Here is a 27,031-nt window from a genome sequence, read left to right as displayed (position 1 = left end):
TTCTGAAAGGCCTTCCTTCCCTTGGTATTCTCAGACCACTCTCCCTTTCCTGAGCTCAGGATGCTAATCATCTAAGTCTTAAACACTTGGCTGCCCTTCGGGTTTCATATTTTTAATGGGGTTCCCATATGTATGAACTTCACTTTTCTCCTTTTAGTCTGTCTTATATCAATTTAATTACTAGACCAGCAAAAAACCTAGAAGAGAAGAAGGAAAATTTTTCTGCCCCTACTTTTCAAACTTAAGGATAAGTTAAATGTCTCTGCATGTTTTATTGCAACATTACATTTTCTTTGGGGATTGTATTACATCACTATTGTCACCGTCCATGGCTATCAAATGTCCAAAGAAGCCAATGTAGCCTCCACACAGTGTGCCTGCCAGTTCTATCTCCTTATACTTCAGCCAGGAAATGATGACCATCCAGGCTCCTGCCCAACTGAGTAACAGCATGCTACCAATTTAGACTTCAGAAAGATCTTTTTTCTCATAAACAGATAATGCCTAATTTCTTACTCCCAACTGCTCTTGCCAGCTAAGGGCCATTCGTGTGAGAACAGAAAATTAAATTTAAAGATTCAAGTCAGTAAAGTAGAAATTTATTACCCTATGTCTTCCAGCAAACCTCAAAGAAAAATAAAATTTCATATATTAATACTAGCTTCTAGTTATTCAATAATGTCTATAGACAGGGGAATGCCTCTACTTACGCGACACAGCAGTAATGCATAGTAGCATAAAGTTTCATTTAACTTTGACACTCCTTAAAAATAGTTCACTAAACCTGAGCCAGTTCTGGATACAAGGGACAAAGAAAAAGGTCAAAGCAGTCATTATTTACCTCCAAATGTATGTGCTTTACTTTAGGTTACAGTCCAGTGTCTCTGAGAATGTGGTAAGTCTCAGGTAAGTCTAGTTGGAATGATAAACCATTTGGTAACAGTAAACCTGAGAAATTGCTTTGTGTCTTAAAAAGCAGGAAGTCAAAGTATTTCAGTCCCAGGTGTCAGACTATCCATAGGTCCTTAAAGGTACAGAGGTCAATTTAAAATTTTGATAATTGGAGAAGGGAAAAACAAATGGGAAAGAGTGACAGTTATCTCAGTGCGTCAGAAAGCAATGGAAGGAAACCCTTCGCTTTATTGAATTATTGGTAACCTTAACTGATATGAATCAGTTCTCCACTAGCGTTTACTGTGTTTGTAATGATACAAGGGGTACTTAAGAGAAGGGCAGGTTACTTCCACAGAAATGGGAAGTGTATTCCAACTACTTTCGCTAGTCCTGACTTTCTCAATCACATTTCTCATTATCTGTAGGGAAGTATGTGTAAATATGAGAAGTGGAGAAAAAATTATAAGTCTTCTTTCAGATTCTCATTGTTATTCATCTCACTTTGCTAGGCTTTAAAGGCATTTAGACATTTTTCTTATTAAAGGAATCCAGAGAATTTAAACTCTGGCTTTCATGTGTTATAACTCAATGGAGATAATAAAAAATATACCCTCCTAGGTCAGGCTGTTTTTCTAAAGTCCAATGCCAAATAAGTAATTGGATTACAGTTCAACGTCCCTGAAGAAGTATTAGTCTCAGCATCAGACTTGTGAAGTGCTCAGAAACAAGAGAAGGAGATGTAATAACTTATTATGATGCTGAGAAAAAAATAAACATTAATATTATTGAGAGTATTCATTATTTCTGGATTGCAGTAGTCATTAAACGATTATTTGAATAACTGTCATACTAAATAACTGTCATACTAAAATGACATAAATTAATAAAATTCTGGCATAATTAAAATGCATTTTGTTAGAAAACTCTGGACACATAAACTATTAAAAGATCTACACAAAAATAGTATCATTGCTGGCATGTACTAAAATGCAGTTTAGTGTTGAAGATAATTAATGCTTGAGTCAATCTGCTCCCTTCAAATATAATTCTCATACCTACTAGCTGTGAAAACTTCATTTCCTCATCTGGAAAATGAGGTTTATAATAGTACCTACTACATAAATTTAGGCTTCTCTGATGGCTCAGTAAAGAATCTGCCTGCAATGCAGGAGACCACCTGCAATGCATGAGTCCTGGATTCAGTTCCCAGATAGGGAAAACCCCTTGGAGAGGCAAATGGCAACCCACTCCAGTACTTTTGTTTGGGAAATTCCAATGACAGAGAAGCCTGGCAGGCTATATAGTCCATAGGGTCACAAAAGAGTTGGACATGACTTAGTGACTAAACCATCACAACCACATAGACTCACATGAGGAATAAAATAAGTTAAAATGTAAAGGATTTAGAGCAGCACCTGACATCTGATAAACATTATGTAAATATTGGCTATTATTATTATTGTCTCCCTTACTAAATTCTAAATTTTCTGAGGGCAAAAATTATGTCTATTTTGTTTCACAGTAAATTTTCAATAATAATTGGCACATACTACTTGATAAATACATACTAAGTTAAAAAATAAATATTTGAGTAAAATTATAAACTATTAACTCCTACACAACAAAGAAAGTTGTGGTAGATAGTATTTCACCTGTTCTTTATGACACAATGCTCAAACGACTTAAATACTAAAATACGTGTGGTTGAAAATTTTGAGACAGTAAAATGTTGCATTTTTCAACCTTTTTACTTTCTATTAGAAATGCTGGAGAAAGTTGCATAATTTTACTATTGGTGAAAATTTTAAAATGTATATGAAAGATATTGTAAATTGCAACACTTGCACAAAAGGTAGGGTTTATTCTTATTTGTTTACAGGAGCTTTATTTATAATTGTCAAAACTTGGAAGCAACTGAGGTATATTTCAGCAGGTAAGTGAAGAAATACACTGTTGTGCCTCCAGACATGGAATATCATTCAAGACTAATATGAAATAAAAATACAGCATCAAGCCATACAAAGATATGGAAGAAAATTAAAAGCATATTACCAATATATTTTTAAAGCATTTTTTCCCACAGTCATCAACATGGGTGTCAATAAGTTAGGGTTTTTTAATATTGTTTTCCTGGAACACTGAAAAGCTAAATAATAATCAAATTAAAGGCACTGAGCATTTTAATACTTTGCCTTAAGTTATCTATAGATGCTTACACACAGGATATCAACTATGAACTGACATATATAATTGACAATTATACCTATAATAAAATATTGACAATTAAAACCATGTTCATTTTAACAGAAAAAAGAAGTTGAAACAGGTTTTAAAGTGGGATATGCTATCCTGTCTAACTTGAAGGGGGTAAAAATTTCTATTTCTTTTGGTCTACATATTAAGGAATATTTCATTTCAGTTTTTCCTATTTGTGATTATGGCATTTAAGTGATAATCTGCATTATTTTGTGTAACAACACTGCTTATATATTTATGGTATTGTATATGTAGAATAGTGACATGTTGGCATTTGTTGTATATATTTCTGTTGGATACCTAAGAGGACAGATATAAATTTTAGTGATCTTCCTGGTGGCCCAAAGTGGAACTTCTATGTATAATGGTGAATTTTCTCGTTCTCCTCAGGAACATGCAGCACATAATAGCCAAAATCTTTAAAACTCCCAATGAGAAATGAAAATTTGTTTCATTGGTTTGGTTATCCTCCTTCATCTTCAGACTGTTTAATTCCATCAAAATGTATTTATCTAAGCTCTACATCTCCCAGGGTGCAGTGTTAATCACAGACTAACCAATTTTCCCAAGACTCTCTGAGATTGACACTCACATTTAACTTAGGAAGAGAGGCCAGCCATATGTACAAAAAACAAATAGGAAGGTTGACAGCAGCAGCAACGAATGGGACCAGAATTAGTAAAATAGATTGTCCTAAATAAGTCCAAAGAATGAGTTTACTGCAGTAAAGACTTACTGAATTATTTTGTTATATTACATGTATTTTACTTATTATAAATTGTTATTCTACTTAAAATCATAACACAGTTTATTGTTGAGCAGTTTATAAATTTGTTTAAGTCTTACATGGATAGTTTAAAGCACACAATTTTTTTCTCTATATGACACACTGCTAATAAATTAAAAATATTATCTATTCAAGATTTTAAAATGACAGACTCAAGAAATTGAAAGGATAATCTCTGTCACCAAGGCAACCATCCTAATTCTTTTAGATGACAACCCAGTTTATTAAATTGTTCTGAGGGTTGTGGATTTTAAATAATGCCTTTTGTCAAGATGTTTTCTCAATATATCTCACAAATGCTAGACAATATAAAATATCTTTAATAATTTTTATTCTAATATTAAAAATTCAAATTATTTATTCACTTGAACATGGAATCTACACTTGTAAGATTTTGCCAATTGTTATTAGGACACAAAAGTTCAGATAAATAACTGAACAAATTTAGTTATCTCTTTAGTGGCTAGTTAAGAAATGCTGAAGGAGAATATTTTGCTGAATTCTCAGTATTTTATATAAATATACCAAATGATGTGTAGCTGTTTGTATTTTAATGATTCTTATAATTTTCCAGTGCACTGATAAACAAAAATTTTGAGGAAAGTGCACTACTAACCATTAATGAAGGGTGAAAAAGAATACTTTCTCCTACTTAATGCATCTAGTGTTTTTGAATAAGTGAGGAAACATTCCAGGTATAGTGATAGGCAAATATTGAGGACAGTTTCCTTCAGGGTTATTGAAGCCCATACATACCTATATACATATGTATAAGCATATATAATCCTATTTTAATATGTTTGTATGTTTGATTACTTGGCAAAATTTTCTAAAATAAGCAAAACTTTTTCAAGAAAACGAATAATCTCAGCACTGTATAGTATTGACCCCTGTAAAAATTGCAAAACATATATATGTGTGTGTGCAATCTCATTTTTTCCATAAACCCAGTGTGTGTGTGTGTGTGTGTGTGTGAGTTCCTCAGTCGTGTCTGACTCTTTGCGACCCCATGGACTGTAGCTTGCCAGGCTTCTCTGTCCATGGAATTTTCCAGGCAAGAACACTGGAGTGGGTTGCCATTTCCTTTTCCACAAAAACCCAGTAATTTCTGGTTAATTCATTTTTCCTCTCTGCTTTGTATTTTCCCTATTTTTCTCTGCAAATTTTATCTTCCCCATTTATAAAATGAGAACACCTTCATGGATCACAGCCTTGTCATGATGAAAGGGCTTATATAACTCAATGAAGCTATGAGCCATGCCATACAGGGCCAGCCAGATGGACGGATCATAGTGACAAGTTCTGACAAAACATGGTCGACTCGAGCAGGAAATGGCAACCCACTCTAGTATTCTTGCCTGGAGAACCTCATGAACAATATAAAAAGACAAAAAGACAGGACATCAGAAGATGAGCACTCTTAAGTAAGAATGTGTCTAAAATGCTACTGGGGAAGAGCGAAGAGCAATTACTAATAGCTCCAGAAAGAGTGAAGCAGTTGGGCCAAAGCAGAAACGATGCTCAGCTGTGGATGTGTCTGGTGGTGAAAGTAGTCTGATGCTGTAAAGAACAATATTGCATAGGAACCTGGAATGTTAGGTTCATGAATTAAGGTAAATTAGATGAGGTTAAGGAGGAGATGGCAAGATTGAACATTGACTTCTTAAGAATCAGTGAATTAAAATGGACAGGAATGGGTGAATTTAATTCAGCTGACCATTATATATATTATTGTGGGTGAGAATCCCTTAGAAGAAATGGAGCAGCCCTCATAGTCCAAAATGCAGTACTTGGGTGCAATCTGAAAAAAGACAGAATGACCTTACTTCGTTTCCAAGGCAAACCATTCAACATTACAGTAATCCAAGTCTATGCTGCAACCACTGATGCCGAAGAAGCTGAAATTGAGGTTTTATGAAGACCTACGGGGCTTCCCCAGTGGCACAGTGGTAAACAATCTGCCTGCAATGCAGGAGCTGCAGGAGACTCAGGTTCAGTCCCTGGGTTAGGAAGATCCCCTGGAGAAGGGAATGGTAACCCACTCCAGCATTTTTGCCTGGAGAATCCCATGGACAGAGGAGCCTGGCAGGCTACAGTCCATAGGGTTGCAGAGTTGGACATGACAGAAATGACTTAGCACATAGGCACACATGCAGACCTACAAGACCTTCTAGAAGTAACACCAAAAAAAGATGTCTTTTTCATCTCAGGAGATTGGAATGCAAAACTAGGAAGTCAAGAGATACCTGGAGTAACAGGCAAGTTTGCCTTGGAGTACAAAATGAAGCAGGGCAAAGGCTCACAGTTTTGTCAAGAGAACACGCTGGTCATAGCAAACACCCTTCTCCAACAACACAAGAGATGACTCTACACATGGACATCACCAAATGGTCAATACTTAAATCAGATTGATTATATTCTTCATAGCCAAGACAGAGAAGCTGTATATAGTCAGCAAAAACAAAACCTGTAGCTGACTGTGGCTCAGATCGTAAGGTTCTCATTGCAAAATTCAGGCTTAAGTTGAAAAAAAGTAGGGAAAATCCCTAGGCCATTCAGGTATGACCTAAATCAAACCCCTTATGATTATGCAGTGAAAGTGATGAATGGATTTAGGAGATTAGATCTGCTAGACAGAGTACCTAAAGAACTAAGAACAAGGTCGGTAACACTGTACAGGAGGCAGTGACCAAAGCCATCTCCAAGAAATAGAAATTCAACCAAGCAAAGTGGTTATTTGAAGAGGCTTTACAAATAGGAAAGAAAGAGAAGAGAAGCAAAAGGCAAGGGAAAGATATCCTCAACTGAATTCAGAGTTCCAGAGAATAGCAAGGAGACAAAAGAAGCCCTTCTTAAATGAAAAAATGCAAAGAAATTGAGCAAAACAATAGAATGGGAAAGACTAGACATCTCTTCATGAAAACTGGAGATATCAAGGGAATACTTCATGCAAGGATGGGCACAATAAAGAACAGAATTGGTAAAGGCTTAACAGAAGCAGAAGATATTAAGAAGAAGTGGCAAGAATATACAGCTATACAAAAAAGGTCTTAATGACCTGGGTAACCATGATGGTGTGTTCATTCACCTAGAGCCAGACATCCTGGAATGTGAAATCAAGTGGGCCTTAGGAAGCATTACTATGAGCAAAATTAGTGGAGCTGATGGAATTTCAGCTGAGCTATTTAAAATCCTAAAAGGCAATGCTATTAAAGTACTGGACTCAAAAAGTCAGCAAATTTGGAAAATGCAGCAGTGCTCACAGGGCTGGAAAAGGTCAGTTTTCATTCCAATCCCAAAGAAAGGCAATGCCAAAGAATGTTCAAACTAGCAAACCATTGTGCTCTTTCGCATGCCAGCAAGGTAATGCTCAAAATCCTTCAAGCTAGGCTTCAGCAGTATGTGAACTGAGAACATCCGGATGTATAAGCTGGGTTTAGAAAAGGCAGAGGAATCAAAGATGAAGTTGCCAACATTTGTTGGATCATGGAGAAAGAAAGGGAATTCAAAAAAAAAAAAAAATTTGTTTCATTAACAATGCAAAAGCCTTTGACTTTGTGGATCAGTCAAAGGAAAACTGAGGAAAATTCTTTTTTTTTTTTTTTTTGAGGAAAATTCTTAAAGAGACAGGAGTACCAGACCACATTACCTGTCTCTTGAAAAACCTGTATGCAGATCAAGAAGCAACATGGACTGGACTGGACATGGAAAAACTGACTGGTTCCAAACTGAGAAAGGAGTATGACAAGGCTATCTATGTTAATCTGCTTATTTAACTCATCTGCAGAGTACATCATGTGAAACAAAGGGCTAGATGAATCACAAACTGGAATCAAGATTGCTGAGAGAAATATCAACAACCTTAGATATGCAGCTGATACCACTCTTATGGCAAAAAGTGAAGAGGAACTAAACAGCCTCCTGATGAGGGTGAAAGAAGAGTAAAAAAGCTGGCTTAAGACTCAACATTCAAAAAGTTAAGATCATGCATCCAGTATCATCACTTCATGGAAAATAGAAGGGGAATAAGGAGAATCAATGACAAATTTTATTTTCTTGGGCTCCAAGATCATTCTGGACAGTGACTGTGACTATGAATTTAAAAGATGCTTGCTCCTTGGAAGGAAAGCTATGACAATCCTAGACAGTGTATTAAAAAGCAGAGACATCACTTTGCTGACACATATCCTTATAGTCAGAGCTATGGTTTTTCCAGTAGTCAGGTATGAGTGTGAGAATTGGACCATAAAGAAGACTGAGCATCGGAGAATGGATGTTTTTGAATTGTGGTGCTGGAGAAGACTCTTTAGAGTCTCTTGTACTGCAAGATCAAACCAGTCAATTCTAGAGGAAATCAACTCTGAATATTCACTGGAAGGACTGTTGCTCCAATGCTGAAGCTCCAATACTTTGGCCACCTGATGTGAAGCGCCTACTCATTGGAAAAGACCTTGATGCTGGGTAGACTAGAGGCAAAAGGAGAAGGGATGGCAGAAGATGAGATAGTTAGATATCATCACCAACTTAATAGACATGAATTTGAGCAAACTCTGAGAGATAGTGGAGGACAGAAAAGCCTGGTGTGCTGCAGGCAGTGGGGTCACAGAGTTAGACAGGACTTTACGACTGAACAACAACAAAATAAAATGAGAAACTGTTTCCCATGTGTTCATAAACCAGACAGAGGTGGAAATGATTAAATAATACCTTTTTGAAGATAATTACTGGTGGAGTTTACAGATTTGGATAAGTTTTGGCTTGGTTCATATGTGTATTTCATATTTGATGATATACTAGACAAGATCAATGTGGCTATACGTCAAAATCATCTGGAGAAATTTTAAAACATATTCCTAGCTATAGCACAAATGTATGTGTTTTTCATGGTGAGAAACCTTTTAGGAATCTCCAATTTAAATTAACTCTGAAGTAGTTTCAGAACCACAGTCAGAAGTAGAACCTACTGTCTAAACCAATATTCCTTAAATTTTAATGGGAATATGACTTGCCTAGGGAATTTTCCTAAAATATAGATTCTGAATCATTTGGTCTAGGTGGAGCCTGGTTCTGCATTCCTAAATCCCAGCTGATGCTAAAACTACTGTCCCATTAAGCACATTTTGAGTCACAAGGTCCTAGTCCAGTTGAAACCCTTAGAAAAATTATTAACATATGACTGCACAATTCAACAACAGAGTAAAAAAAATCATAGGTGGAAAGGACCTGGGCATCTGTAAATCTAGCATCTTTGTTTTACAGATGTGAGAACCACTGAGGTTAAGTAATTTAACCATAGTAGGTTAATAGCAGAAAGGGAACTAACACAAACATCTCTTTGTTGTGTTTATTTGAGGCTATCTCAGTCATGTTCAAAATGTTGATGTGTTCAGCTGATGGGCATCAATTATCAACAGTTATTTCAATGATCTAGGTCAATGCAACAATGATATAGAATTAGTTTTTATTTTATCCTTCACAATTTAGTATTTTCTTAACAGCAAATTCATATACAAAAACAGTCACTATGTGTAAACAAAATATGCAGTTATCCACTTACCCTCAACTGTCTCCCTTACTGGTATCACAACACATGTTAGTTGCTCATTCATGTCCAAATCTGTGCAACTCCATAGACTGTAGCCTGCCAGACCCCTCTGTCCATGGAATTTTCTAGGCAAATGGATAGCCATTTGCTTCTCCAGGGGATCTTCCAGACCCAAGGATCAAACCCGGGTCTCCTGCATTGTAGGCAAATTCTTCACCATCTAAGCCACCAAAACCTCTTAATTTTTAATTTTTTTTTTTTTTTTGGCTTTGCCTCAGGGCTTGGAGGATCTTAGTTCCCCAAGCAGGGATCAAACCCAGGCCCTGACAGTGAAAGCAGCAAGCTCTAACCACTCAATCACCAGGGAAACCCCCAAACCCCTTATTTTTAGAATTAATCATTGGGTTGCAATGGTTCTCACCCTGAGTGTGCATTAGAAGTACACTGTGGAGATTAAAAAAAAAAAATACAACTCAAACTCTGGAAATTCTGAGGTGGGAAGTGATCTGGGATTTCAAATTAAAAATAAAAATAAAAGTAAAAATTAGGTATTTTGGATATTTGTAACTTTCCTAATGGAATCAATTTTTATAACAGTGACCCTCTTTTAGTCTTAGGAACTAATCCTTTTCCAATATCAATACAAGTATTTGGGTGATACTAAACCTAATTTTCACAGAGTCGAACACAACTGGGTGACTAAACACACAAACCTAATTTTTAGTTTCAAGAGTGGGTCTATTCCCTAGGTCTTGACAAAGTGCTTGTTGCACATCCCTGACCCCCTGATTGCTTGTAATAAGAGTATGTTACTCAATATGGATCAATGAGTCAACTACATTGCTTTGGCTGAAACAGATGGGAAATAGCACAAGCTCCTCTCCAGAGTTGTTAAAGTAAGTAATTTTGGCCTCAAGTTTCTGGTAACCATAATTGCAACCAGGACAGGAAAGGTTGCCAGAGAATCAAGCAAACAAAGCAGACAAGGGAAAGCAGAATCAGTAAATGAGAAGAAAAGATTTACTAATAACACCATAGAAAAAGCCGTATCTAGACATCCCTAAAGCCAGTTCTACTTTTGTAAATTTTAGTCACTTGAACCAATAACCTTTTCCAGTAAGCCAGTCTGAAATGGGCTTTAGTCTCTTCTGGAAAAAATAAGTTTAATTAGGACAACATTTGAATCTGATGCAGAGTTGAGAATCCCTGATGGTTTTTCTGCTTTGCTTTTTTAAAATCATTTGTTGCATTTTTCAACAAACCTTTCTAAAAGGAAAAACATAACCTGGAATAGGTAAAACTTTTAGCAAACTGCTGGCAATTCAATGCAGCACCTTAGTGTCTCATGATGTTGAAAGAGGGAACATGCAGAATCGAAGAGAGAAGAATCTAAAAAACGTATAAACCTAACACACTCTCACCCAGTTCAGTTGCTCAGCTGCGTCTGACTCTTTGCAACCTCATGGGCGGCAGCACGACAGGCTTCCCTATCTTTCACAAACTTCGGGAGCTTGCTCAAACTCATGTCCATGGAGTCAGTAATGCCATCCAACCATCTCATCCTCTGTCGTCCCCTTCAATCTTTCTGAACAACAGGGTCTTTTCCAATGAGTCTGTTCTTCACATCACGTGGCCAAAGTATTGGGGTTTCAAGCTCAGCATCTGTCCTTCCAATGAATATTCAGGACTGATTTCCTTTAGGATCCACTGGTTTGATCTCCTTACAGTTCAAGGGACTCCAACACCACACTTCAAAAGCATCAATTCTTCAGCACTCAGCTTTCTTTGTATTCCAGCTCTCATATCCATACATGACTACTGGAAAAACCATAGCTTTGACTACATGAACCTTTTTCGGCAAAGTATATCTCTGCTTTCTAATATGTTGTCTAGGTTGGTCACAGCTTTTCTTCCAAGGAGTAAGCATATTTTAAATTCATGGCTGCAGTCACCATCTGCAGAGATTTTGGAACCAAAAAAACAAAGTCTCTCACTGTTTCCATTATTTCCCCATCTATTGCCATGAAGTGATGGGACCAGATGCCATGATCTTAGTTTTCTGAATGTTGAGTTTTAAGCCAACTTTTTCACTCTACTCTTTCACTTTCATAAAGAGGCTCTTTAATTCTTCTCCACTTTTTGCCATAAGGGTGGTGTCATCTGCATATCTGAGGTTATTGATATTTCTCCTGGCAATCTTGATTCCAGCTTGTGTTTCATCCAGCCCGGCATTTAGCATGGTGTACTCTGCATGTAAATTAAATAAGCAGGGTGACCATATACAGCCTTGATGGACTCCCTTCCCGATTTGGAACCAATCTGTTGTTCCATGTCCAGTTTTAACTGTTGCTTCTTGACCTGCACATAGATTTCTTAGGAGGCAGGTCAGGTGGTCTGGAATTCCCATCTCTTTCAGAATTTTCCACAGTTTATTGTGATCCACACAGTCGAAGGCTTTGGCATACTCAATAAAGCAGAAGTAGATATTTTTCCAGCACTCTCTTGCTTTCTCGACGATCCAAAGGATGTTGGCAATTTGATCCCTGGTTCCTCTGCCTTTTCTAAATCCAGCTTGAACACCTGGAAGTTTACGTTTCATGTACTGTTGAATCCTGACTTAGAGAATTTTGAGCATTACTTTGCTAGCATGTGAGATGAGTGCAATTGTGTGGTAGTTTGAACATTCTTTGGCATTGCTTTTCTTTGGGATTGGTATGAAAATTGACCTTTTCCAGTCCTGTGGCCACTGCTGAGTTTTCCAAAGTTGCTGGCATATTGAGTGCAGCACTTTCATAGCATCATCTTTTAGGATTTGAAATAGCTCAACTGGAATTCCATCACATCCACTAGCTTTGTTCATAGTGATGCTTCCTAAGGCCCACTTGACTTCACATTCCAGAATGTCTGGTCTAGGTGAGTGATCACACCATCATGGTTATCTGGGTCATGAAGACCTTTTTTGTGCAGTTCTTCAGTGTATTTTTGCCACCTCTTCTTAATATCTTCTGCTTCTAAGTCCCTACGATTTCTGTCCTTTATTGTGCCCATCTTTGCGTGAAATATTCCTTTGGCATCTTGAATATTATTCTCATTCATAGGCTCTTAAATTACTTATCCAACCTTATTTCCAAAAGGAACTACTTAAAATGGTTAGACCACAGCTGAGCTGTCTCAGCCTTTTTATTCTCTGTGATGTTGGCACCAAAATTTAATCCTTTGCTTTAACAGGCTTGCTCCTTTAAGCTCCAGTGTTACTATCATTATATCCAACATTCTAGTTCCAGTTTGCTTGCCTTGGTAGAAATGAGCTCTTTTGGATCCACAATTTGCTACAGCTGCAACTCCCTAGCAAAGTGAATCTCTGGATCATTCGTCAGATCTCACTTTACCTCAGCCTCCTCAGTCTTTTTCATTCTAATCCCATCTCCAGGCCCACTGTCTGTTCTCCGGGTTTTGCTTCCTGTCCTCACAAGCCTGATCAATATTGGGAAAGACAAGCAGAAGATAAAGCATTGAGTTCCTTCTGCAGCCTAAGGGGAATATGCAGTAGTGCAGTAATGGAGCTGAGTTTTGATCTAGACTTATTTAGATAAGCAGTCCAAAGATAAATGTATATACTTAACAGTGTTACTAGGGCCAACCTGGTAACCAATATTCTGGGGCTATGAATTTTAACAAGTTTAGTCACCTTTCCATTCTTCCTCCTTTTTTCATGCACAGTATTTTTCAGACACTTTATGTTCAGCCTGGTGTAAGGCACCAAAGCTGCCAGCAAAGATTGATGCATTGAAATCTCTGGCACAGAAACGTGTCCATCTATCTTACTCCTGATGACGTGATACAACCTTCTGAATGGCCTCATCCTAGAGTCTTGAATATTTATGATGCTCAAATTTCCTGGCTCTCTCTTATTCACCCTGACTGCAAAGAGCTATTGCAGATTTCAATAAAGTGAGAAAAATACACAATGAAAGAACTGAGTTTAAATTTACTGGACTCTTTCAACCCCAGGAGCTTTAGGGAAATTTTAAAACACAATTATAAGGAGATGTAATTTGTTTTGCTCTAAGAAGAGCCTCTTTCTCTGCCATTGGCATGCATCAGGAATAATCTCACAGAATATCAGCCTTCATATTTGAGTCCTGTTCAAACTTCAAGACGCTCCTTGGTTCATAGAGCAAACAGTTGGGAAAAAAGGAAATTTAACATAATATAGAGGGGATTTGGGTTCTTTCTTTAAAGGCAGGTGATGATTTATCTCATACAGTCTCTATGTCCCTAAAATTGAAGACCAATTTTTCCTTCCCCCTAAAACGAGTATATATGGTTCTGAAGGACTAAAAGTATGCTGCCTTAACTTTAAAGCTGAATGTCAAGAAATGACATTATAAGATGTAGTTTCTTGTTAAGAGACAATTATTGTCTTCTAAAATCACGTATTTCAAGGAACATAAATGCTGCAATGATTATTATTATATACAGACTTATCACAGACTAAGGTTTAAGTAAAAATTAACTGTAAAAAGAGATAAGTATAATCCATTATGTTGTACTTAGACATGTTAGTACAAAAAAGTTAAAAAGCTTTATACTCAACAAAAATTATACTTTTTATGAATGCTTATGCAGTCTCAAAAGTCAGTATCACATGAATGCTAATATAGGAATATGAAAGAAAAATCAATTTGATTTGAGAGAAACCAGTATTTTACTTTTGAAAAAAGAAACAGAAAAATGCTAAGATGCCTATGTTAAATAGACACATATTTTAAACTTTGTTTTAAAAATATTGTTTATTTAACTCCTCTGCCCATTCTTTAAATTGGATTGCTTGGTTTTTGTTGTTTCTACTATGTTTTGTTTGTGTTTTAGATTCCAACAGACAGAACAAACTTGAGACTACAAGGGGGAGGCAGGGGGCGAGGGCCAATTGGAATAGATGAAAGAGATTAAGAGGTACAATCCTCTAATGTAAAATAAATGATCATAGGAATATAGTGTACACATAGGGAATATAGTCAATATTGTTACGACTTTGTACAGCAGTGAATAATAACTGGTTTTACTTCAGTGATCATTTCATAATGCATAAAAACAATGAATCACTAAGTTGTATTAACATAATGTTGTATGTTAATTATAACTCAATAAAATTTGTAAACTGTAATAATTTTTGAAAAAGTGATATTGCTTTATGTTTCAGATGTAATTCTTGTTGTAGGTATATTTCATCTAAACTTTGGTGCTGCTGCTCAATTAATTTATGGAAAATGTTTCCTATGTTAACTAATGGAAAATGTTTGCTATGCTAACTAACGGGCAAAGTCAGTCTTTGTTTTCAAATTTCTTACTCAAATCAAACTTCAGTTCAGTTCAGTTCAGTTCAGTTGCTCAGTCATGTCCGACTCTTTGTGACCCCATGAACCACAGCACGGCAGGCCGCCCTGTCCATCACCAACTCCTGGAGTCCACCCAAACCCACATCCATTGAGTGGGTGATGCCGTCCAACCATCTCATCCTCTATCGTCCACTTCTCCTCCTCCTCTCAGTCTTTCCCAGCATCAGGGTCTTTTCAAATGAGTCAGCTCTTCACATCAGGTGGCCAAAGTACTGGAGTTTCAGCTTCAACATCAGTCCTTCCAATGAACACTCAGGACTGATCTCCTTTAGGATGGACTTGTTGGATCTCCTTGCAGTCCAAGGGATTCTCAAGAGTCTTCTCAAACACCACAGCTCAAAGCATCAATTCTTTGGCACTCAGCTTTCTTTATAGTTCAACTCTCACATCCATACATGACCAGTGGAAAACCCATAGTCTTGACTAGATGGACCTTTGTTGACAAAGTAATGTCTCTGTTTTTTAATATGCTGTCTAGGTTTGTCATAACTTTCCTTCCAAGGAGTAAGCGTCTTTTAATATAATGACTGCAATCACCATCTGCAGTGATTTTTGGAGACTCCCCAAAAATGAAGTCAGCCACTGTTCCCACTGTTTCCCCATCTATTTGCCATGAAGTGATGGGACCAGATGCCATGATCTTAGTTTTCTGAATGTTGAACTTTAAGGCAACTTTTTCATTCTCCTCTTTCACTTTCACCGAGGCTCTTTATTTATTTATTTATTTATTTTTTGACCAAGAGGCTCTTTAGTTCTTCTTCACTTTCTGCCATAAGGGTGGTGTCATGCGGTTATTGATATTTCTCCTGGCAATCTTGATTCCAGATTGTGTTTCATCCAGCCCAGCATTTCTCATGATGCACTCTGCATACAAATTAAATAAGCAGGGTGACCATATACAGCTTTGACATACTCCTTTTCCTATTTGGAACCAGTCTGTTTTTGGTTTTTTTTTTGACAAGGAGTTAGTTTGATAACTATTAGAACTGAACATGGAACAAATCAAACTTACTCCTTGTCAAAAAAAATATAATTTTGCTTTTCAGTTCAAAAACAATTTTAGCAGGTATTTTTAGGAAATTATTATGAAGCAATAAATTTTGTAACATACTCAGAAGATAAATTATTATAAATAGATGAAAATGTTTAAATTATTTGGAGTTAATATAAGTTCACTTTACAACATATTATAAAACAAGACAAATCATTATTCTACTGCACATTATTTTATTTGAATTAATGTGAGGTAAAATTTTGAATTGTTTATAAAGCTAAGAGTCTTTTTGAAAGTTTGATATTCCTGAAATATATATGTGAGGAGGATACTAAATTCTGATGCTTCACTTTAGGGAATAATTTTTAAAGTTTTAAATATAAAGGAAATTAACTCCTATAATTTTGTTAGATATCATGAAAAAAATTTATAGGCAGAAGAGAATATATATTAAATCCATACATTTACATATATTTATTAAACTGATAAGAACAGATACTACACTTGATCTTAGCCAAAAGGCCGAGAAGCGATACATATATTTATTGAGCAACTAGCATATAGTGAGTTTTTTGTTAATAAGAGGTAGAAAATACATATAATGAATAAATGTTGCATAATGTATTATGCATATATATATATACGTGTGTGTGTATGTGTATGTGCTCAGTCGCTTAGTCATGTCCAACTCTCTGTGACCTCCTGGACTGTAGCTGGCCAGGCTCCTCTGTTCATGGAATTTCCCAGGCTAGAATACTGGTATGGGCTGCCTTTTCCTACTCCAGGGTATCTTCTTGACCCAGGGATTGAACCCATGTCTCTTGTATCCCCTGTATCTCCTGCACTGGCAGGTGGATTTTTTACCACTGCGCCACCAGGGAAGCCCACATATATACACATACATTCATAGATATATAAACACACACACACACATACACATAGTGAATTGGTCCTGCAAATAGTATATAATTTAATTTTTTGTCAATGAAAGTGTTAGTGGCTCAGTTGTGTCCAACTCTTGTGACCCCACTAACTGTAGCCAGGCTCCTCTGTCCATGGGATTCTCCAGGCAAGAACACTGAAGTGGGTTGCCATGCCCTTCACAAAATATTAAGCATTTTATATTAAATAAAATATGATAAGGTCTGACTTCAATTAGATTAAATATTTCATAATATAATTATATAAATTAGGTTTTAAATTTCTTTTTGAATTATTCAGAATTAGTCTGAAATGAATCACAGAAATTTGACATCCACGGGTTTATTCAACACATCTTTAACAGTTTGGTTGCCTTAGAAAATATCCAGTTATATTTAAAAGAATCAGTGTTAAACTCAAACTGCTTTGGTTGTTTCAAAGTACTTTTTTTTTTTTCAAAGCAGTCATACTTCCTAGGAACAAATATTGAAAATAACTGAAAAGAACTGCTTACATTTAAATTTTTAAAAGCCATTTTTAGCTTTCAGTGTTTATTTCCTATGCATATTCTTTTTGTTTTGTTCTCAAGGGACTCTCCCTCAAGAGCAATGCATTCTTTCACATTATTCAGCTAAATGAAAGGCAAAATCACGAAATTTGTCATTGCGCCTGTATCTGACTCTACCTTATTTTTGACTTCACACCATCCCATCATGACACAGAACAACTAAGTGTCAGCACCGCCACTCTCCTTTAGCAGATATATGCAAGACAGGACAGGGCAGCCTACTGGCTTCTTTGGTTGACATTCTAGCAATTTGATGATGGGTGAAAGGCACTTCTTTATTTTGTAACATAGAATATTTGATAACTCTGGAGATGTCCTTAGGCAGATCAGCTTTAGGAAAGCATACAAATTAATTTGATTCCTTTAATGCTATTGGCACTCATTTATCCCTTAGAAGATGGGGTGATAACATAGCCATGTTTACCCTGCTGTGAGGAATGCTACTGAACAGGGTGATTCCAGGTAAACAAAGCACACCCACCATACATAGCATGGAACTGTTCTAGAATATGTGATTTACAATGGCATTGGTTTTCGTAGTTAGAAGTTTTAAGTAATTAAATGATAAAAATACATATTTTATAATGATTTGGTGTCTTTGATCCTCATCCTGGAGTGTTTGGTAAAGGGACTTAATATTTAAATTTTGACAAGCTGAAAAATAAATATGAGTAAAGAATATAAAGACACTAGGTTGAAGGCAGGAGGAGAAGGGGATGACAGAGGATGAGATGGTTGGATGGCATCACCGACGCAATGGACATGAGTTTGAGTAGCCTTCAGGAGTTGGTGATGAACAGGGAAGCCTGGCATGCTGCAGTCCATGGGGTCACAAAGAGTCAGACATGACTGAGTGACTGAACTGAACTGAACTGAGGTACTACATTTAATATCCTAAAGCTATATTTATATATAACAACATAAACCACAGAGGAGAAGATTCTAAAGAATCATCCATATTAATAACCTGTTTAATAATCAATCCTATAAACCTGAGATTATGTGACTGGACAATTATTCCTTATCAAATTAGAAATGCAAACTCCACTCATAAATAACAAGGTGGTTGAATTTTCATTTTGGTAAAAATAGCTAGAACTGGACAAATGAAACCAACATTTTTAGCACATATAAACAAAATATTTCATATAGACACAGGACAGTTAAATAAACAATGCCACAACCTGATAATTTAGGTAGTATAAAATGGTTAAATATTATTCAATTTATCTGCATGGGAAAGAGTACTACTGAAAAGATTAATACTCATTTAGACAGGTGAAAATCACATATTTTTAGAGAATATAATTCTAGATTATATAAAAACAATAAAAAATTCTTAAAATATTTGTTTGGAATATTACTCAGCCATTAAAAAGAATTCATTTGAATCAGTCCTAATGAGATGGATGAAACTGGAGCCCCTTATACAGAGTGAAGTAAGCCAGAAAGATAAAGAACATTACAGCATACTAACACATTTATATGGAATTTAGAAAGATGGTAATGATAACCCTATATGCAAAACGGAAAAAGAGACACAGAAATACAGAACAGACTTTTGAACTCTGTGGGAGAATGTGAGGGTGGGATATTTCAAAAGAACAGCATGTATACTATTTATGGTGAAACAGATCACCAGCCCAGGTGGGATGCATGAGACAAATGCTCGGGCCTGGTGCACTGGGAAGACCCAGAGGAATCGGGTGGAGAGGGAGGTGGGAGGGGGGATCGGGATGGGGAATACGTGTAAATCTATGGCTGATTCATATCAATGTATGACAAAAAAATAAATAAATAAAAATTAAAAAAAATTCTTAAAATACAATTTTAAAATGTGAAATTTATAAAATAATCCATAAGGTAGAGATAAGCTCATAGAATCTCTCCCCAAATAATAATACAAAAATATGCTTTTAAAAGCAGAATATGTATTACAAATGTTTTGCAAAATATTACATGCTGATTAAAAACTCATTTCTATGACGATTCTACAAAAGAAAAGGTTTTAAATAAAATATGTTAATTGTAGTGAAATATATTTCCTTTGGTCCACTTCAACTAAGGGTTGTTATTATACAGGTTCTGTAACAAGGTAGGGTGTATAACATGTTTCTCTAAATGTCCATTTTCTCATGTAACTCTGTGAACAATAATATTAAGAAAATATATTCAAGTGATATTAGTCAATTCTCTTTCTAGTAATCCTTGAAGGCATTAGTGTACATGGTTTTAAACATATATATCCCTTAGACTGTTTGAACTAATGATCATTACTGACATTTAAAAAAAACATCCTAAACAATTATTTAATAGTTTCTCTGTTGATTTGGTAAAGTAAGGCAATAATTTAAGAAACAACGAACAGCTTTATGTGCATTTGACATTTATGGTAAACATTTCATAAAACTTAATTTTAAAATAATCCCACCAGGAAATTCAAATCAAAAGTAATGAACAGATTCTATATTAAATACTAGATATTGATTTATGAAGAATGTGATCTTATATGATATTCTCATAGAATTTAATTTATAAGTAGGAAAACATTTGTCCTCCTCTTTCCCACATCTAAACAGACTAAATATATACATAAACTGTAATTTCCAGACTATGACTAGTAACTCATTATATTAAACTTTGACTATGTTCTGTGCACTATCCATTGGAGATCCACTATAAAAAGACTTAACTTTTTACCCCAAGAAGTTTATAAACTAATCTAGAGTCTCGAAACCCAGATTTGATGACCAAGTCTGAGTTCTTGGGTTCTCATCATGGATTTGTGAGTAGTATTTCTCCTCTCAATAGTTTCATAAACACTTTCATTTCTAGATGGCATTCCCACATTTGAGTTTCACTACTTAATTTATCATTTATTGGACAAGTTATAAATTCAAATTTTCCAAATTAACATACATACACTAAGCAGATTTTATTCCAAACAGTGAGGTGATCATCATCTGTTACGCAAGGCCAAAGCTCCAAATTTGGATCCTACTGTTTGCATCCACAATAGGTCTAGGGAGATAGCAATAGAAGCCAGCAAGTTTCCCTCTGTAACAAATACACCCAAGAGCTACTGATCAGCATGTGGAACAGTAGTGGAACAATAGTGGTTTAGGTGCTAAGTCATGTCCAACTCTAGCCACGCCATGGACTGTAGCCCGCCAGGCTCCTCTGTCCATGGGATTTCCCAGGCAAGAACACTGGAGTGCGTTGCCATTTCCTTCTCCAATTAGTTATGTGGAACAATAACTGATTGCATTAAGAGTGATTTCTATGTTTCTCTCTCATACAAAATAAACCTCAGGATACTATACTTTGCTTTCTATTATTCCTTCTAGACATAATTCCTACCCCTTCCTGTAAAATCTCTGAGTCTTTTCCTTCATGGTTCTAACTCCCTTTCCCAGTTATATTGCTCCCATCTTTTGGATTTGTGACCATTTCATTCAGTGACTGAAGACCTTGATTATTCCTTCAAGGGATCCCTGTGAACCACAATCAACCACACTCAGATGATTCAATTGCTTTATGAGGACACATGATATATACTGCCTCCAAGATTATTCTCCTCCATATTATATCAGCCACATTGTCCGATAGTTCTCATCTAAAATTGAATAAAATACTGATAATAACTGAAGAAAAAGAAAAAAAAACAAATTAAGTCCACAACAAAGTAAAATCTATTTGAGTCATGGTGAAAATCAACATTACCATAAAAAATACTTTTTTTTGCAGAGGTGAAACAACTAACCTTTTTTTTTCAAGGGAGGCTCCTCTATTTCTCCTAAATGAAGACAAAAACAGTAAATTAGAAAAATTTTCAGCAGAGCATAAAATTGCCTCTCAATTTTCCCATTTGCTTTTGTTCATTCTTTTATAAAACATCTATTAATTTTGATAATAGTAGTCTATATATTACTTTGCCTTCCAAATTCCAAGCTTTAATATAAACTTTGCCTATGTACATTTATTTAAGATAGTTTCACTTTTACGAGTTCAATAAAATTGTGGCAGTTATCCAAATTATACATTATGGTTTGTATATCATGCTCATTTCAGTGCTCTGCTCTTCATCTCAACTTCTGACAGAGGCCAAGCAAATACAAATTTAGACAAAGTCATAGAAAGGGCTAAAATAATAAGAGCTTTCCTGGTAGTCAAGGCTGAATACGCAAGTTCTGATGAGTAAAGCTGATCTTAAAAATGTCATCTAAAAGGCAGAATCACAGTACTTGTTCTTTTCACATCCACTTAATAGAAGTTTACATGTGGATTAAGTTTGTTATTTCCTTTTGTTCATTTATATATAACAGAGAGTAAATAGGTTAGTTGCATAATTGCTGTGACATTTACCTCCATTTGTTTCAATCAATTTACTTTCATCATGATTTTAGTAGGATTGCTTTCTGCTATTTATGAATACAAATTTTATGTATAATATATATATATGCATAATTAGTCTTACTATTGTTATTTCAAACTTGGGAAATAGTAACTATTTCTTTCTTGAAAAAGCATATAAATGTGAGTTTCTGCTGTGGTTTTGTAGGTTTGCCTAATAAGTTTCTCTGTAGTACTCTAATATAGCATTTAATTTTGATATCTTTGCCATAATGGCAGATAATCTATAAGTTGAAAGCCACATAAAGACCAATTTATTGAGTTTGGCAACCTGTTGATAGGCAATTTGCACTCAGAAATGTATTCATTTTGGTTTAGCTTGACCCAAGTGCGCATTTGTGTAGAAATTTAAGTAAGTAAGTAAAGTTGCTCAGTCGTGTCTGACTCTTTGCGACCCCATGGACTATAGCCTACCAGGCTCCTCTGTCCATGGGATTTTCCAGACAAGAATACTGGAGTGGGTTGCCATTTCCTTCTCCAGGGGATCTTCCCGACCCAGGGATTGAACCTGGGTCTCCAGCATTGCAGACAGACACTTTACTGTCTGAGCCCCCAGGGAACTACTATTATACATATCAAATAGCAGACCCAGCAGTTGGATGTCTCTGTGCTCTTTGTACCTTTATCAGTGTCCTCCTCTCCATCATCATCATCTTCTTCATCACCTTCAGATGAGATGATGTCAGACAGCAAAGAAAAGAAGCCATAGACCCAGTCGGTGGTTTCCTCCACAGCATCATGTACAAGTTTTAGAGGATCTGAGCCAATCTTGGAAATAGAGCTTGCTAAAAGTAATTAAAAACAAAGAAAAGTTTTGCAATTATTCCCAAAGAAACAAAAAAAAAAGCTGATTTTCCTGATTTATTCTTTTAACACAATAAATATGTCAATTTCGTTAATTTAAATATTGCTTGGAAATAGTTCTTTTGCTCATAAAAAGAAATTAATTTTGTCATAGTATACAGGTGTGTTCAATTAAAAAGAGACGTTATTGGGTACATCTGGTACCAAACACTATAGGGTTACCCTTGAGAAGTTTACAATCCAAGTAAGCATTCAGCACAGGGAAAAATTAAGAATGAATTAAAGTAATGTGTATTATGTTATCCAAATTGTAGCAATCCTGAGTTACAGATGTTCTGAACAGAAGAAATCATTGTTGGTCTATATTGTACTGGAAAGCATCATGGAAAAATGGCTCTGTATATTTTTAGACAAACAGTAAGTTCTGAGTTGACTAAGATAGCTATGACTAAAGTAAAATTGATAGGTCCATTTATTATGATTTATGATACATCAGGAAATATCTAGAATTGTCAAGGTAGTAATCATATCAAGTTTCAGTTAGATTCAATTGTTTTATCTTTGTTAGACATCCCAGTACCTAAAAATAAAAAAAAGCATTTGAACTTCTAGTAACTTCAATGGATAGTATTAGGAAAAAATTGAAGTCTGTAAATCTTTCCTTTCTTATATCCTAAGGGATATAAACTGTATGTAAAATGAAAGATTAAATAATAAAAATGCAAGCAAGTAAATAGACATATTATGGGTTTCCAACATGTTGTTATTTTCATTCTAGCTACATGAAAATTGCTCTGAAGGAATAAGGGTAGCCTTTAAGATCTGATTGAAAATGTGATCTAGCCAGAAATATGGTCTGGGTTGCATCTGATTTTTCAACAATCTATAATTAACTTTTAGATTTATGTCTTTCTTAATTTTAAAAACTACTTAAGCTTTTCAGGGATTCTCTTCCTTTGATATCTTAAGAGACTAGAATTATATCAACATATTATACTATCTAAAGGTTAAGTATGCCAAAATGAAGCTTTTACTCTGATTAAGATAGGAAATCACTGGAAGGTTTGAGCAGAGGAAAAAGTGATTTGATTTATATAACTTCATTTGCCATGTTGAGGATTGAAAGAATGCCAGGTTGGAAACAGGAAGATAAGGAGCCAAGTGAAACAATCTATAATCCAAGAGGAAGAAGATGGTGATCTCTATATCACCCATACAGAAGGTGGTAACTGTGTGTGATGAGGTGTGATTGGATTCTGAATGTACTTAAAAGACAGAATTGATGGCATAGACTGACAGTATGGGCTGCTGGATGTGACAGAAAGAGAGAGGTATGGAGTAACTTCAAGGCTGTCAGATTGAGAAACTGGAAGAATGAAACTACTGTTTACCGAAATGGGGAGAACTAGAGAGAAACAGGGTCTGTTGGGCAGAGTATCTAAGTAGCTAATTTTTAAACGTGTTAAATTTGAGTTGTCAATTAGACCTTTAGGTGGAGATGTAGACATCTGTATAGCTTAATATGATCTACAAAAATGAAGTTCTAGTTGAAGATAGAAATTTGGAAGTTCAACAGAGAATAGAAAGAACTCAAAGCTATGTGATCGCTAAGGAAGTGGAACTAGGAACAATCCACCAGTAAGAAGATAGGCAAATCAGAGAGATAAAGAAAAATCATCAATGAATTCTGAGAAGGAGGGATGAGAGATAGACAGAGAAAGAGACCCACAGAGACAGATTAATAGAGAGGAAAGAAAAAAAGAGAGTATGATGTACTAGAGATCAAGTCAAGAAATTGTTTCAGTGAGGATAAAGTGAGCAGTTGGCAAATGTTGCTGATAAGTCAAGAAAGACAAAGACTTAGAATAGAACTTAAGACTTTATTAATGATGAGGATGTCACTAGTAACCTTCAAAGGGCAATTTCAGTGAAATACATTCAAGACCAAATGTGAAGAACTTACAGATAATAAATATATTTTACTGTAAAGTAAATGACAGAGATTGGGCAATAGTTGAAGGACTGGAACCATAGTGGGGTTTTCATTGTTAGCACTGTTCAAGAGGGAAGAATATTCTATTTTTATGCTGATGGGTAAGATCCCATAGAGAGGGAAAATAATATGAGAGAGGAGACTTCTGAGCAAAATTTTAATTTTATGTTCTGTTTCAGAGGATTCACAGCCCATCACAGGGATGCCAAGTTACAACTAGTCCCAGGGAAATGTACTTCCATGAATCAACGGCAGCATAACTTTACTCTTTGGACCTTATTTCACTGCATTCTGGAGGGTTTCATGTGAATAAGACATGGTACTATGAAAGGTGAGATTAAACCTTAGAGAAAGGAAATGAAATGGAATTTTATAATTGCAACTGAGAATTTTAAAAGAACTATATGTAAGAAACTGGATTGTCCTGGCACCATTAAAGGCATTTTTAGAAGTAGTATATTTTATATCTAATGGAAGAATATTGCAAATGGGATTTTTATGATTTGAATAGATTGAGACCATTTCCCCATTCCTCTTCTTTCTAAGTGTTCACTGAGGAACTTAACAATAAAATCCAACAAAATAGATAGTTTAATTATCCTTATGCTTAAATGCACTATATATATATATATATATATATATATATATATACACACACACATACACTTTGCAGACATGCATATTGTAGGGTTCTAAAATTGTCAACTGCGTTATTTTTATGAAAAAAATGCTGGCTTGAGACCAGCCTCTGATTTTCAGTCAAATGAATGACAACTTTAAAAACATATAGGGATAGATATATCTCAAAAAAGATAGCAGTCCTCATGTTAATTCTGATTCCCTCTCTCAGACATCACATCCAAATTACATCAGTGGGAATAATATTATACAATGCAACTAAACCTTTTATAGATGCCTTCTTTTTTAATCATACTTTCCTACCTCTCATGTTTCCATGAGTTAAATTACATACACTATAAAAAATATAATCATAAAAATGGTAGTAGCTAACACTTTTAGGGTGTATATTACCTTTCAGATACAATTCTAAGAGCTTAAATGTACATTAACTCACTTATTCTTTTCAAAAACCCAGTGAGGTAGGCATCTCTATTTTAAAGACAAAATTGAGACAGAGGGAATGTAAATAAGATGCCTAAGGCTACATAGCTAGTCAGTAATGGAACCAGATTTTGCTGTCTTCAGATTATGACTCAACTACTATACAATACTGCTACCAAACAAACAAAAACATGAATTCAAAATAGGTTCTAGAGTATGATGTATTTTCATCCAACATCTCAGTAAGACATTGCTGAGGCACTGAGATCCTGGAATTATCTCCCTACCTCCTGAGCTTCTGTTATATGAGATAAGAATTGTTTCTCAATATTCAACTCACTTTTAATTGTCTCTTATGTTTCTTACAGAAAAATATACCACTGAATGCAAGGCTCCTTATAATCAGTAATCGGATTCTTGGCACTGATAAAAGACTGCCAAGAGATGCAAGACAGTCAAGGAAAGGTTTTAAGTTAAATAAGATTTTTATTCATCCAGTGTCTTTGAAGCCAAACTATATAGATTCTTCATTTCTAAATGAGAACATACACAGGAAATTAAATTAGTCATTTTCTCTGCCTTACTCCTAAAGAACAAAGTTTATGATTTCATCATTATCTTTGACCATCAGTCTTACATATAACTGGCTCTTTATCTTTCAAATCCTGAAAAGCATCAGCAAATGACATTTGCAAGCACGGGCTCTGAGTTCAGAATGACAGTGTTCAAGTTCAGCTGCCCTATCTAGTGCTGAACTATGCAATAATGAAGACAGAGACAAAAGGAAAAAATCAGTAATAATGCATCTGTCTTTATTTACAATTTTGTTTATCCCAAATTTTTGCATTAGTTTTTAAATATTAGAGATGGTATTAAAATACTGGCATCTTAACTACTGAGTTGCTTGGAGCCTCTTAAATTTGGCAACTAGAGTGAGTGCTTTATTCATCTGACTTAGTCCTAGTGTTTATGCCACCTGCATGCTGTGTGGTGTTGAGAAAATTAACTTTTGCCATATCTACAAAATTCATTGATATGTCTCCTTTTCTGAAGTCACTGGTCTAAGCTAAGACCTCAACCCCTTATGCCTGTTGTCTCTATATTCAGCCTTCTCATACCTCAATTTATAATATGTCTAGTTCTGGCCAACAGTATTATACAGTATGATACAAAACCAAAGTACTCTGTGCTTCAGTTTGCTAGAATGAAAAATGACAATAAGAGTACCAATACTTCACAAGGCTGACATCAGTATTACATGAGATAATACATTCAAAGCACATTGGAAAGTGCCTGGTAATTAATCAATGTCATTGTGGGAGAAGCAAGATTGCCTTTGAATTTTGAATGACCCAAGGGCTCTTTCCAGTTTGCTATCTGGGGTTAGTGGCTTCT

At 35.5% G+C, this 27,031-nt stretch overlaps 1 protein-coding gene and 1 pseudogene across 1 annotated transcript in view; both read right to left on the bottom strand.

Annotated features, from left to right (window-relative positions):
• LOC122422595 (triadin-like) overlaps positions 1–27,031 on the bottom strand; it is a 196,773-nt gene that overhangs the window by 92,763 nt on the left and 76,979 nt on the right. The window contains exons 3-4 of the mRNA XM_043439032.1: positions 22,398–22,562; positions 21,128–21,160 (exon numbers count right to left, since the gene is read on the bottom strand). Coding sequence (XP_043294967.1) covers positions 21,128–21,160; positions 22,398–22,562 — 198 coding nt within the window. The remainder of the gene's footprint in view (positions 1–21,127; positions 21,161–22,397; positions 22,563–27,031) is intronic.
• On the bottom strand, positions 16,305–16,409 carry LOC122422950 (annotated as a pseudogene).

The sequence above is a fragment of the Cervus canadensis genome, chromosome 20, assembly GCF_019320065.1.
Source record: "Cervus canadensis isolate Bull #8, Minnesota chromosome 20, ASM1932006v1, whole genome shotgun sequence".
Lineage (NCBI taxonomy): Eukaryota > Metazoa > Chordata > Mammalia > Artiodactyla > Cervidae > Cervus > Cervus canadensis.
Note: the sequence above shows the minus strand (reverse complement) of the source record. Positions and strands in the feature narration are given on the sequence as shown.